The sequence below is a fragment of the Ciconia boyciana genome, chromosome 8 (assembly GCF_034638445.1).
Source record: "Ciconia boyciana chromosome 8, ASM3463844v1, whole genome shotgun sequence".
NCBI lineage: Eukaryota > Metazoa > Chordata > Aves > Ciconiiformes > Ciconiidae > Ciconia > Ciconia boyciana.
Genome location: NC_132941.1, coordinates 9798451 through 9813551, shown reverse-complemented (window position 1 = coordinate 9813551; position 15101 = coordinate 9798451). Strand labels below are relative to the sequence as shown.

The 15101-nt window shown below is 37.9% G+C and overlaps 1 protein-coding gene across 6 annotated transcripts in view; it reads right to left on the bottom strand.

The window, feature by feature from the left end:
• Positions 1-311: 311 nt before the first annotated feature.
• ZFAND6 (zinc finger AN1-type containing 6) overlaps positions 312-15101 on the bottom strand; it is a 38526-nt gene continuing 23736 nt past the window's right edge. For 5 of the 6 annotated variants that reach the window (XM_072870208.1, XM_072870209.1, XM_072870207.1 and 2 more), the window contains 5 exons: positions 12727-12896; positions 11369-11480; positions 9092-9192; positions 1864-1977; positions 312-1265 (listed from right to left, as the gene is read on the bottom strand). In XM_072870208.1, coding sequence (XP_072726309.1) covers positions 1117-1265; positions 1864-1977; positions 9092-9192; positions 11369-11480; positions 12727-12877 — 627 coding nt within the window. In that variant the 5' untranslated portion in view covers positions 12878-12896 and the 3' untranslated portion in view covers positions 312-1116. Of the gene's footprint in view, positions 1266-1304; positions 1676-1863; positions 1978-9091; positions 9193-11368; positions 11481-12726; positions 12897-15101 lie in introns of those variants that run through there. The other variant, XM_072870212.1, reaches the window with a different exon arrangement.

Sequence of the window (15101 nt, the reverse complement as noted above, 5' to 3'; positions counted from 1 at the left end):
CTGTTTTACCTGTAGGTCTGCCCCCAACTTAAGTGCATTGTCACAAATGACCCCAGCTCCCACACGAGTGACACGCTGCACAGGAAGCACGGAGAACTCCCTGTGCAGAATGTATCAATGCACAAGGTAGAAAGCTTCTGGAAATTGTAGTCTGATAGTTATAGGTGAAAAGGTAAAAAATAAATATCCAAAGTTAGCTAGCACTGGGATATGGACAGTCTCTGTGGACAAATACACTGAAAGTAAAGGAACCACCCAATGGAAGGTCCCAATGAAAATAAAGCAAGAGAAATCCAAATTACAGACACCAGTGACAGCCACAGGGGCTCCGATTTTTTTAAATTTTATTTAATCAAAGTTAAGACGTGGATAAACATAAATACAGCACAGATACTTCAGATCATTCTTCATATTTGTGTACAGACAGACTGATGGATGTAATCCCAATGAAACCTGCAGTCAATGAAGTGCATACAGCCTTCCCCCCACACACACAAAAACAAAACCCAATTTAAAAAAAAAACCACACAGACAATCTCAGCACACACTCATTACAAATGATTCATACATAAATAGGTAGAGGGTGCAAACAAGCTAATATGCGAACATGTATAACCTCTCGTTAATGGGAAAAAAAAACAGAAGCAGCCATAATGATTAAAATACATTCAGTTACTGATAACTAGTTGTGCCATACAAGGCATTATCAAAAAAAGGAAATTGTGCTGCAGAGAAAAGCTATATACAACAAGAAAATAAACTGCAAAGTTAACGCATGCATGTTTTATCCTGGAAAAGCATAGCCCTCCAATATTTTCTCCACGTTTGTTATAAAAGCCCTCTGCACTCAACTAAAATTAAAATGATCTTAAAGGATAATACTTGTAAAGTTTACTTAAGTCTTCAGCCACAGAAAACTGCAATGAAAATAAATGTTCAGAGTCATTTTCAAAACAAAAAACAAAAAACAAAAAATCTATTCATCTGATGACATGCATGATTAAAAGGTCTAGGCAAGATACACTGCTCTACATTCCTGATGACTAAGGAAAAAAGCTCAAGTCAATTTAATCTGCAGATGGTCAGAGGATTTTGTATTCCAGCAGAAGCAGCAGTTCAGATCTTCTGGATCTTTTCCCCAACAACTACAGGATTCTCTTTTCTGATTTTCTCAGCAGCATCAGCTTTGTAATTGTAAGAGCAACTGTGTACATCTGAATAACGGTGCATACCACAGTAAACATTTCCACACCGACACTCAAACCCTGTGGACAGAAATATTAACTTAGACATTTCAACATTCTTAATTATATTCATTTGTTTTAAATCCTGAATGTGTTCACTCACTAGCAATAAATCTCAGTCACCAGTGTCAATCAGCCCAAGAGCCTCTGCTGCAGAAAGCATAAGAATCACAAATAATACATTTTTAAGCAATTACAGTAAGATTTGACTTGACCATTCCTTCCTACCACATTATACACTAGCACAACACATTCCTAGAGACTTCCTGCTCTTTGTCTTTATGAATCTTCACCCCGCAGAACTCAAGTTTTCTTAGGCCCTTTCACTGCACCACTGCAAAGCTGGCTAGTGAACAGCAGCAACTCCTCAGCTAAGCAGACTTCCAAAGGGAAGTATTTGGAATTATGAATTTCACTTAAAAGACAGGAAGCTGAAAAACAAAATAATACATGAATGACTAAATCTAGTAAGAGCCAAGCTGAAAGCACCTTTGGCCAAGTTTTATTTCATGTCAACAACATTGAGATGACCGTGCCCCATTTTCCTCCTTAAGAGAAGGACCTTTCAAAGGTACGAAGCCTAAACAAGGCTAAGAAAAGTGAATTCAGAATTTCTTACCAGTAAGTCCAACCTTCTTCCTGCACATGAAACAACGATTCTTTTTCTGTTTTGGTTTGTCAAGCGACTTGTCTTGTTCTTCGGGTGTAGGCTCTGCGTTCTCTGACACTGAAGCTAACATTAAAAAAGTTAATAAGAACAATGGAAAAAAAAGCCTCTCTCTCCCCCCTTCCTCTGTTTAAGTCATATGATAATCTAAAGCCCATGTTGTAAATCTAGGTTCTGGGCTTCGCCATTTTGCTGCACCTTCCATGTCTGAAGTGTAATGGACTCTCAGTAGTGTTACTGGAACTCCCTCCTTCTAGACCTTCAATCTCATTTAATTAGAGAATTCACTGAATGCTCATACAAAGTTCAGAGTACAAAAACACCATAAAGAAACAGAATAATCAAAAATTAGGTTTAAGAGTAAGTTTCAGTGCTGTCAGATTTGGGAAGAGAGTCCAACACCAAGTGTTTCCCCACCAGTGTTACTAGTCCAGTTCCTAAAATCTGCTTGTAAGAAGCATTGTGTTTATTAGGATCAGATGAGTAACACACTCCCCTTCAAATACTGAATCAACATTATTTTTGCTGAAGACTGCAGTACTGAGCCCACACAAAATGCAGTGTTTCAGAACAATCTCTACCACTGTTACACTGCTGTTCTTGCACACCTGGAAAAAGCCTACACAGGCACTAGTCACTACCTGGGGTGAGACACCAGTAACTCAAGATACACAGTCTTACAGGGAGGAAGTACACTATCCTGAAACCTAGAAGGAAGCAGGCAAATACCTCATTTTAAAGACACTTTTACAAATACAACTTTCAACCTACTTTAATATTCTCTCCCATCTGAACGAGACAGGTTACAGGTTGTGTGGGAGAATATAAATAAGTAATAGTATTTGCCTGACCCAAGTAAAAATAGAAATTGGCTGGTTTTCCTCAAGTATTTGCACATTCCTTACATTACAAAACAGAAATAGAAACCAAAAAACCCAACTTCATTTCATGAAGGGCTAAGAGCCAATTTCTGCCTACCAGCCATTGCTGGATGACAGCAGGACAAGTCTCCAGCAAGTAAGGTACACAGAAGCTAGGAGTATTTGCAGCAAAGAGGCAAAGAAGGAAAGCAAGCTCCAGCTGGGAGGAGTGTCAATGGAAGCAGAGCTAGAACCAATGCTGTAAAGGGAATACAACAGCAAGCCCAGACATTTGTCAGGAAAAAAGCTGCAGGCATCTTTGTGCAGCTGGACTTTTGTTAGGTGAAGTTCTGTGATGCAGTTCTGTGCTAGTTCTATGCCAGCTGACTGCTATTCTGCATGACAATTCTGGTGGGGTTTTTTCCTGTGCTGCTACTCTGATGATTTTTTTTTTTTTAAAAGGAAAGGGCACCTTCCACTGTTGCAAGGTATCAAAACATTGTAGTCTGTACCAAGCAATATCAATGGGTATCAAAATACCTAACCACCAGCAAACACTTTGCCCAAGTGGACAGAATATTCCAAAGGTTAATCTAGCAAAGACAGACTGTTATACACGGTTTATTAAATCCTTTAAAAATCACCATCTATGTAACAAGCAGAGCTTTTCTTTGTCCTGAAATTTGTAAGAATTGATAGTTTGCAAAAAAAGGTTCAATGGCTTTAAATGGCTGTTAAAGGGCACATTTCTGAGTGGACAGATAATATCCAAAGGTTTGCAAGATAAGAGTCAAAAGCAGTAAGGATTAAAAGGTGCAAGATAAGTATCAGAAGCGGTAAGACTTACTCAAATGAACTCTTGCAGTGTTATACAGAACAGACATTGCAGTGTTTATTAATTCATTAAGAAAGCTTCATGCCATGAATTAGCATTTAGCAGCTAACATTCTCGAGTCTGCATTTCCTGTTGTAGCAAAATCCCGTTACTTCAATGTAAGTTTTACTAAAAGCCTCAGTAACTATTAGCCAAATTTAGGAAAAACTGGCACTGTTCCCCGCATAACAAGGCTCTCTAATACATACATACTTACATTTTCTTTGTGCGTATGGCTCTCACATTAAAAAGGTTTAAAAATATTTAAGGGCTGCTGCTCACTGTAGAACTGAGTGGGAAGATTCTTCTACTGCTGCCACGAGTCACTTTATCTACTGTAGTAACCATAAATTTAGATCTCAATTTGCTTTTGCATAGAAGCCAGAGATTTGATTCAAAGTCCTCTATGATGATCATGAATATCCCAACCACTAAGCCACCTTTAGATGAGAAAGTGCCAGTGTTTAGTGCTCTGTCTATAAGCTAGCTGTGATGAAGGCAATAGAAAAAAGCCAGGTAAAATGCAATACCACCCAGCTTGGAGCTCACAGGAAACATGTTGCAGCCACTCCCAGCTGCTGTACTTTGTCTGGATTCCAGGATGCTGCTGCCTGCTTTGCTTGAACCAATTCCCTCCCTTCCCCCAGCCCCAGCTCTGGCCTTTAGCTGGAGAACAGAAGCACTGGCAACACCAGTACAAGCTGCCAACTAACCAAAAAGGAATAAAGCATGAACGCACACTCATTTTTCTGGAGCTGACAAGTCGGGCTGGCCTCTAGAAGTTCCCTGTTGTACAGAGCATGTTCTTAGCTGATCAAAACAAGCAGAGTCTGGATTTCCTCCTAAAGGCAGGAGCTTTTGCTACTGCTTTGCTTGTGCCAACCCTGCTTGAACTTCAGTGTACTCCAACTGACTATGAAAACAGCACCCGTGAGATAAAGCACACTCCAGTCCTTGCATCCCTGCAGGCACAACACAGAACTCCATGCATTTGCTCCAAGACTCCTGACACCTCATCTGTTCTCTCCTCTCTCCCTACTCTGGACATTTTACATTTATTGCCCCTGTATTACCAGTCAGAGCTTCTCAAAGAAAAAGGTTCCTCATTCCTACAGGAAGAGTATTAACAGCCACCTTTACCTCTTAAGTGCATCTGACCAGACCTAGGAAGAATACCCACTCCTCCAGAGGAATGAAATATGAAGTTAATCCTAAACAGAAGATCCCTACTTCCTAACACCATAACACTAAGCTGAAGTCATCAGCCTAAAATACACTGTTTCAGCGTTACAAAGAGGCAAATTAAGTAAAGTAAATAAAGCCACACTTACCTACAGATTTTAGATTTAAATCTTTCTTGTGAGTGTTTCCTCTCTCCCTGGAGCATTCATCCAGTAAATCAGGATATCCTACATTATTTTCTACACTTGTAACATAATCATACTCTTACCTCTGAGCCCCTGGTACTGTCACAAAAATCTGAAGTATCCATCAATTCCTTTCCAGTTCTGTCTGCTGAGCTAGCCCTGATAAGGTCCACTGAAGTTGATGCTATTATTTCAACAGCATTCACCTTAGGTCCAGGTTATCACCATGTAAAATTCAGTAGCAACTTAATTGTTTTAATATCAATTTTTTTTTTTTACTTAGTCAGCAATGACTGAATTTTTAAACTGTTTCACCTCACAAAAATCCTAGATGAGTGCAAAACCAGGTGACTTCTCTGAAAAGAACAGACATGCACCTTTTAGCCAGTTAGTTAGCTAAATCTTAGTTAGTATTTTGATTTTTCAGAATACTAACCACACCATATTACACAACTGATTGCATTTTGCAATGCTAATATATAGACCTCTCGAATTTAGCAATGAGTTCGAAAATCAGAGCGGCTGTTTTGGTTCTCCAAAGTTTTCAGCGTCAAAGTGGCTAAAAGCTCACCCGTTAATATGATTTAGCCCTATGTTCTTGAGTTGTAAGAGCTCCATAACATATGTGGTGGAGTGCTCCTGCCTTCCATGACAAGTTTCATTTACCTTTAAAAACCTCCCTGAAATATAAAGCATGAATCCTAACTTGGATGGTTTTAAACTCATTAATGCTAGAGAAGTGAAGTGCCTCTTTACCCGCTTGCAGGCTTGCCAGGAGGCAGCCCTGTGAATCCCCTGGCTAACAAATAAGGAGTCCTTACTGACTAATCCTAACAGGGCTGTAACGTCGCCCATGAGGCAATCTAAAATGAGTTGGAGAGATGCTCAAAATAGAAGAAAGCTGCTACAAAAGCTGCATTGTACCTTAATGCATTTCATTTTAGGTCATTGTTAACAATATTTCATGGTATTTAAGAATGTTAAACTTGAAAAAAATAGTATCTATTAGCCACTACCTAATGCCTGGGCTTTTTGCAGTGTTCAGTACCTACAAGCATTATGACAGTCACTAAATGTAAAATCTAGATTTATTAATATATTCTATAGTTTTTCCTCTATTTATTTTGCAATGCATAAATCCAATGAAGACAAACAAATCTGAACTGCTCTTCGGGATTTTTTATCCCTTTGTAGTTTTAGCCTGTCTGCAAACAGCAAGGACTGTGTGCACGCAGCTCAAGTCCCATTTATCTGTCTGCTTTAAGAAATAATAGTAATCTAAGAAAGCCTAACTATTCATCCAATCTTTCATTCATTGTTACTGTAGCCTAGTAAATTTTGTTAAACAGCAAGTTAAGGGGACCTCAACTACATACCGCTACAACAGACTAACTATATAAATAGCATAAAACCATTTGCTCCAGAACAGACATTCCAATGAAGCAAGATTTTTATCAGAATAAATACTGAACAAATGATCAAAGCAGACATAATTTCTTTTCTTCCCCTACATCAACAGAAGTAGCACTATAAGCTCTTCAGTCTGAGAAGAACTCCCACAGTTTTGTGACTTTTTTCTTTTTAAATGCTGCAAAGCCAGACAATACTAAATAACTGATTCACACATTTCTATTACATTCTTGTCAGCGGCCTAAAATTCAAATTCTGAATGGGGGGGGGGGGAACAAAACAAAAAACTTTAGGATGCACAATTGTGATAACAATTCGATGAAATCCACTTAGCATCCATTATAAGCTGCTTTCTTTACAAACTTACACTTTCGAAGCAAAATACTTTAAAACTGGAAACACTACATTTCCTATGATTTTCAGTTAAGGGGTAGCACAGAAGCAACTCTTCAGAAAATGAGGCTGACCCTGCCACAGCAAGTTATAAATAGGGATTGTAATTTAGAACTGCAATTACATGGTGGTGGTGTTCTTAGTTTAGAAATCACTATGGTACAAAAAAAAAAAAAAGGACACAGGACACAGCTCAAGTACTCTTAACACCTGATATAGGCTGATCCTTGAAATACATGCTGTAAAATGTGAATATGCCCCCAAAATCAAAGCTTCTAGTTGAGAAACTCATCTTATCTTCTCTTACAGAGAATTAGCTTTAGAGGTAGAGAATTAGAAGGAGCATAAATTTATCCAAATGGGTAAGAAGAGACATTCCTCTGAAAACTTGCTGGGAAAAGTCTTTTCACAGGCCCAAGTCACCTCACAGTACAAGCATCAAAGATTATTTTAAAATAAAGCACTCCCCTGGCCTCCCAGTGAAAAGACGGTAGCTGCTGCAAACATATTTCAACTTGCAGCTAAGCCAAGCAAGTAAGGTACGTATGTAAACAGACAAATTCAGGCACTGAATGGAAGACGAAGAATCATGAGACTAACAGGAAGAAGAAAAAAAAAAAAGAGACAGGGTAGTAGGAAGATCAGCTTACAGAAGTTGCCTTTATATTCTCTGATACATGCTACATCCATATCAGTGTAAACTTGCAGTGCAATATTCATGTGCCTGACTAAGGCATTCTGCTTCTGAGGTTCCCAGAAAGGGATGTACCTGCATGAGAGCTGGGTTACAGCTGGCATGCAGTACATCCCAGGTTCCCCACACTGCAGAACAGGGATGAAAGCAGAGCCATATGTGTACTACTCACAGGTGTATCAACTAAAAATCTAAGCTTGCAAACCTACCTCTGCTGTGAAAATATATAGAACTTAAGAAACATAAGCCTTTTCAGCACTTGCTCTTCTCTCAGGCTGGGTAAGGCCAGACATCATTGATCGGTATTAAGAGCACACCTTACGTGCATGGTCAAAACTGAGGTAAAAAGACCTCTCAGCTCCAGAAAAACTAAACAGCAGGTATCAGAACATATGTCTGGAATCTATCTTTAAGAGTAAACACGTTTTTAATAATTGACATCTCAAAGGCTAGTACAAAATGGCATTAGCATTAAAATCTTTTCTCTGAGTTTTACAGCTACTGTTTGTGTGACTGAGGAGGTGGCCTTACTCAGCACAGTAGCTGAATGACTCTTCTATTTCACCCTTCAGAAAGGGAGAACTCAGGTTTAGAAGAGTCTCTGAAAAGCAGAGCTTTTATACCAGAGGTACAATGAAAGAACTTCTATTTAGCATCTTTAAGTGGAATTACATGTTGTATCTGTGGAAAACCCAAACTCCTATGTTTAGACTAGTCTACAGAAACATAACTCTACCCACTAAAGCCTTAGCTGTGTCAGCAGAAGTAAAGGCAGAATACTTACTGACTTACCTTTAAATAGCTTTTATAATGTCTACGGATTGCAAGTCTGAGCAAATTTTGTTTACTATCTGGCATTTTTGCCTTTTCCTAAGAAATGCTATTAAAAACTCTTTAGTTTTAAGCTCTGCAAGCCTGCAGATAAAAAAAAAAAATCAAAGAGGAAAAAAAAAACCACCACCACTTTACATTGTACCAGCAATAAGGATTTTAGGCCAATATAGTTAAAATTGCCCACCCGCTCAGCCATTTTCCTTCAAGCAACCAGAGTTTGTAGTTTGGTAATTTTATATTTGATAAAGTGAATTTCAGTGGGTCAAAATATTACATCACTACAGGTCATAGGTGAAAGGTTCTTTTATAGGTGTTTCATGTTTATACAAGATACTAACACTGTTCTTATAATAGCTATGTCATAACACCCTTTATCACAAATATGCTCATAAACTTTGGTGACATTTGCTGCAAACGACTACTCTGAGAAGTAACAGATACTCAAAACTCTACTTACATGCAATAGCTGTGGCATAAAGACAGAACAGTAGACTGATTTACAATGTGCATTTCTAACCCCAATTAACACACTTGTTACAGCAGATACTGAAATTGCCAGTTAAACATAAAAGTTTTCAGTTTAAGACTTGCCTTTTAAGAAAATGAATTTTATCCTTATTTTGCCTTCTGATTTCACAGAATATCTGGGTTTAAGAATAAGCCATCTCTTGAACAGGAATATATTAAGAACAGTCAAGATTTTAAAAACATTATTCATAAATTCTGTCTCTGAAAACTAGGCACCAACCTTGCAAATCTTCTGTCTCAGGTACTGTTTTGTCCACAGCTGTACTATCCGGTTGGGATGATGCTACAGATTCTGTTAAAAGTGACTGACTTGACACAGGGCTGGGGGGCAAAAAAAAGTTATGATTTTTATGAGGCATGTCCATGTCCTACAGAGCATTCCTGAAAGAAATACATTAGAGTACATCTTGATGAAAAGGGCATGCCAAAACTTTTCACTCTGAAGTTGTTTCCGTAACCATTTAAAAATGCCACAGTGTCTAAGAATACTGGACAATCTGAATTGATGAAAAAGTTAAACATTTTTGCATTCATATTGAATGCAATAAACCAGTTCAACTATAAAAAGGGGAAAACAAATATTTTGGGGTAGTTCGGCATACCATCCTTCCACACAGAAGCAACAATGCAACATTCAATATGCAAGGATTTTTATAACACAACTCAGCAAGATAACTGTAGAGGAGCTACTTTTGGTGTTCTAGTGATACGAACAAGAAAATTGCAGCATGTCAATGTTTCCAGTAATAAAGCATCTGCAGCTGTACACAGAACCCCTTAGATTTTTGCAGCGTAGAGGTGCTGGCCAAACTTCCCAACCCTGTCAGCCATACTGCTAAAAATCACATAACGGCTGAAAACTCACAGATAATACCCTGGACAGTTATGGGAGAGAGATTCGATACTAGCAGTCACTTGCAGCCAAACTGCTCACCCAGCAGCTCTACTATGAAACAAGACACAGCTGAAGTCCCAAGCAAGAGGTAGCACTACCCTGTTTGCCCAATTCATTTCTCTCTTTCCACTGACGGATTTACTCTGAATCCAAGAAATTGGATTATCCAGCAGCCCATGAACCAGCAAAGCCCTACCAGTAGCCCATGACACAACCAGGGCATTGGAGTTGCAATTTTAATTGCCAAGAATTGCACGTAGGTCTTGAACTGCAGGTTTGGTCACCTACAAAAGGACATTATCAGTTTAGTAGACGTTTCCTTAGAGTATCATAACTCTGAGGTATTACCAGAGACTGAAGTTGAATCCCTGCTTTTATTTTGGAAAAAAGAAAAAAGTGACACTGATTTTTTTGACGTGCAAATCTAAAAGCAACCATCCACTCATTTCTCCTGTAACCAGTAACCAAGCTAGTGATCGGAGATTTTTTTTTCTCTTTCATGGTATTATAAAAGTTGTGTGAGAAAACAAACCCAAGGCACTGTAATTGGTTCACCTCTGTGCACTGACCTGGATGATATTTTTTTTTTTTTTAAACACACACACACACCATAAGAGTTGTATCAGGGTAAAATATCTATTTTCTACCCCAATTAAAAATTCCAGAATGGGAAGACCAAATATAGCATCAAGCATGGCACCTAGCTCTCGGTTCATATGCAGTATCCAAGCATGAGATGACACCTCCTATAAAAAGCTAAGGAGCATAAAACAGTCTGAACAGAATCAGCCAACAATAACTGATGAAATCACCCTCAGCCTGTGTTTTACTACATTTGGATTTTTAAAGGAAATTTGGAATGACTATTACTGCAAGTTAGCATCCACAGTATAGCACACTAACATTTTTCACTCAAAAAATTTCCAAAGTACGTAAGTCACTGTTGGTTGTGTCATTCTAAACTGAAATGCAGCCACTAAATATAAACAAATATTTAGCTTTTACAAATGGAGAGCACTTCGTAAGTCTGAGTGATTTACAAGAGGACATTATGTCTCCTTGAATAATCCAGTTGGAAATTACTTGTTTAATGAGAAATCAGTTCAGCAGCACAACTTGTACTAAGATTCAGATATCTTTCCCCCGTTCTAGTACGCTCCACTTTTCTCAAAGCAACTAGTTTGTTAACATGTTATCATACATTTATTTATGAGCGCGCTAGTAAACAACTTTCTGCCATTTTACAAAATCCTCACATTTCTAAGATGGAAAGAGCTCTCCTTTGGTAAACGTACAACCAACTGCACGTTGTGGAGTCAGAAGACTAGCCAGACAAATCTCTGTAGAATAGTATGAAGCTGGCAATGCTCCTATGTGAGGCTAAATTCTAAAGGGAAATTTGCATTTGAATGCAAGATGTAGCTAACAGATCAGCTACTATTTACTTTGAGGTCCCATGCTTTAAAGTTAGCAGTTAAATCTTACACGTTTTCCTAATCCAGGTCCTAGTATTTAATTATGCAGTATCAGTACACTTCATTTAATCATCTTGATACAGATTTTTTACGTAAAAACACAGAACAACAGACAGAAGCAGCTTACCTTGGCTGCATAGATGGAGTCGATGTAGAATCTAAAGTTGACTGAGTTTCCTGGGAGCTGCCTTCTGTGCACTGAACCGGTAAGGACTCAGTTATACTACTGACAGAAGTTGCTGGAAGGAAGACACTAATGTAAAATGTGTTACACTACTTCCTGGGATTACAAAAGTTATACAATGCAATTATTCTTTGACCCACATGACACCAGCCGGGAAAGTAATTGAATCTCAGCCTATATCGTAATGAAACACTATTTTACAAAAAGTAATTATGTTTGGCCATATTTTGATCACGTTCCAGCCCCAGGCCCCCGGAAGTTACACAGCACAAAATTTTGAAGCTGGAGCTTTAAAATAGTTAATATTTTCTGCTAATGAAAGCATCGACAAACAGCTTTCTCAGCATAAACTGCAGTATTCTGACATGATAAGTTTGTGTTTTCTTTAAAAAACCAAGATGGATCTGCGAGAAACAGTAGCGTAGCATCCTAATGCCAACTTAGGATCCACTTTTATGTTGTAGAACCTAGATACCCAGATTTCAATGGAAGCTATTGCTTCAATTTTAAAAGTCAAGTTAATAAAGTCAAGGAGGGAAATCTTCAAGAGTGCACCATGAGAATCCTTGCTGTCAGTATTCAGCCAAGCCAGAAGAGACATTTTAGAAGCTCCAGGAAAGCACTCCCTAACCCTCTTCCCCCAGCAGAATATGCTGAAGTTGAAAACATCAGGGTGAACAGAGCAGAGAAAGGGTTCTTCTTTCTGAGGGCAATTAATTTCCATTAATTTAAAGGGGGAAGAGCCCTCTAGCTTTTTCTAGAGAGTGAATGTAGGAAGACAGCACTTATTTCAATGGGAAATCTGCTTTGTAGGAAACACCATAGTACATTGGGCACTGGGTCAAAAAGAACAAAAAGTATCTCTATCTGAAGTTAGGAGAAACTATTCTTCAAAAGCGTCTGCAGGTTAATCTTTCAGCATCAGGCTGCAGAAGTTAAATAACTGTATTTTAAATGCTTTTCACAAACATTCTCCAAGCTAAATGTTATCTCTACTGTCAGTAATTTTGGGAAAAATATGTTGGTATAGTATTTTTTCCTGCATTTTTATATCTTCAAATTGGAAACACTCAGATTAATACAAAAGGTATTAGCAAGAGTCTACTTCTGAGCAGATTAATCACAGCACGATTATATTATGAGCATTTTATCCAAGCTCATTCCATAAGGTAAGATACTTGACTAAAATGGTTTGCACTAATGCTCCTATCATTTTAGTACTTGGACACGATCAGGAAGCAAGTTGCTGTCTACTGTGTCATTCTGAGTCGTTCAAACAGACATATGTTAGTGTCACTTACCAGGAGGGCTAATTCTACCATTACTGTTCTGCCTTTGAAGATGTTCTTTGTAGCACACGGAACACATGCCATTTGTACGAGGATTCCCATAAAATCCGCAACCAGTGGAACAAAGCATAGGCACTTGGCTACGGTTAGTTTCTTGAGCCATTTTCCCTTCTTCTATAAACCTGAAATTGATACATGCAACCCAGTATTTAGAGGCCTGATAAAACCCTTCTTTTACAGTTGACATTTGAAAATCTAGAGTTTCCTATAGCTCGGCAACAAAATCTTCTAGAAAAGATGCCTTGTGGGTAACTCAATGCCCTTTCCTAAAAAGTCTATAAAGTCTGCCCAATAATACAAAATACAGTCATATGTATGCTTTGCATCACCCATACATAGAGATCCTTCCAGCCCCACCATTTTATGGTCACTATACAGCCCACAAAGAAAAGTCATTTTAGAAAATATTGAAACTATTACTGCTTCTAGCAGTAAGTTAAGGGGAGGCAGGGGAGGGGAACAGCTATGCTGAACTCTTCATGAAACTTGAATACCTGATACTGTGAATGAGAACTATAAAATGAAAGACAAGCATGCTAACATATGCTTACTTACTGCATAATAATTATAATCAACAATAGTCACATGAATTCCCCAGTTACTGTTTAGTCACCGCGTCATTAGTGAAGGACAACACAACTACTTACCACAAAACCTGTATGATGATTTTTCACATGCAAAAACAAAATCACCCTTTCAGTCAAAAATATTAGACTAGGTACACATACCTCCCATATATTAATTTTGTGCTAAAATATACTAAAAATGAGAAATAAGATAAATATCAAGGCAACTTACATAACATCCTTAGATTTAGTTTTCATAAACACTGTACAATTTGTATTTTTTTTTGTCCCTGGCTTGTAAAGATCTGTAAACCTTCTTAATACAAGAAAATTACAATAAATGACCATTTTCAACAGTGTTCTGAGCCTCCTAGTCCTTCTCAAATGGTCTAACTTGTAAATCAGTTATTCACATCTGTCACTCAGTGAGACAAAATTAATTTTCCATTTTTTGTCCCCCTCCATAAATATATACTTGCCCTTTTTTGTGTCCGTTTTGAAAGGAAAAAAAAAAAATCTTCTCACTAAGAAACTAAGTATCTCAAGGTATCAATTATTTCATTCAAGGTCAACTTAGGTCTACCATTTTATACTTCCGGATTAAGTTAGGCTGAAGCATGAATAATTTTAATTCTTGCAAGTCAAACCAAAGACAAGCAATAGTACTGAAAAAAACCCAAAACAAAAAAACAAACCCAAAAAATCAATCTTTCAAGCAACATCAGTATATATTTCAAAAGCAAAGCAAAGAAAATCCAGAGGGGAAGGGGTTTCAAGACATTTGAATATTTCACCAATTGCCAAGTTATAAAACTAGATTAAACCACAGTAAGAAGTACACCAGGGTAAAAACATTTCCTCTTACATAAGATGTGTTTGAAGCCAAATACAAAAAAGTTTCCCATTATTTTGTTTTTAGACAACTATCCTCATCTCCTCTTACACCCACATCCATTGCATTTTGTTTTTATTTCCCCAAAGCATATGAAATTGATACCTCAAAAGCAAACCTCTGGGTTGCAAAGCTAACAGCAACACAGAAACAACAGTCAAGTCTTCTGTTCACAGCAGTAAGGTACTCTAAGGATGAGAAAGTGTTCAAGATGTAAGACAAGGAAGATGTACAGGCAGGAAGACAAAAAAAAATTCTGATAGTATCTTATTCAGCTTCAACCTGCAGTTAAGCTTATTTCAGCTGTTTGACTGCACTCCCCCACCCCAATATAGAAGCATTTGCTTTCGACATACAAAGCCCCCATTGACTCAAACGACAGCTAAATTTGATTTTGCTGAAGTACTGTACTTGTAGCTGAAAGAGCACTTTCATTCCTGCCTTTCTCCAGACAGCCCTTTAGAATGAAACTGCAAGTAGCGCATGTGGGAATTCAATTCTTACACTGGGCCCAACATTCAGAGAAGCCATTTCAGGAGAGCATAAATGAACACGAGTTTTCTGCGCTTTGGTAACTCAAACCAATTTAAAGATGAAACCTTACACAAGTCACTCTTGACATAGAATATTTAAGACTGAAAAACTAATTAAAAACCACTTTGGACAGAATATTTCAAGGGCTAATAGAGATTCAATGTCACAATACAAACATTAATCCTTCTAATGTTAGACAGCAGCACGTTAAAAGAATCCCACCACACTAACTTTGAAAATTCACCATGATTGCCTTTCTGTTCAATAGTCAGCTTCAAGGAGCACACAGGAACTCAATAACAGTACCAGTTACTGCTAATTTTCTTATTCCCCAA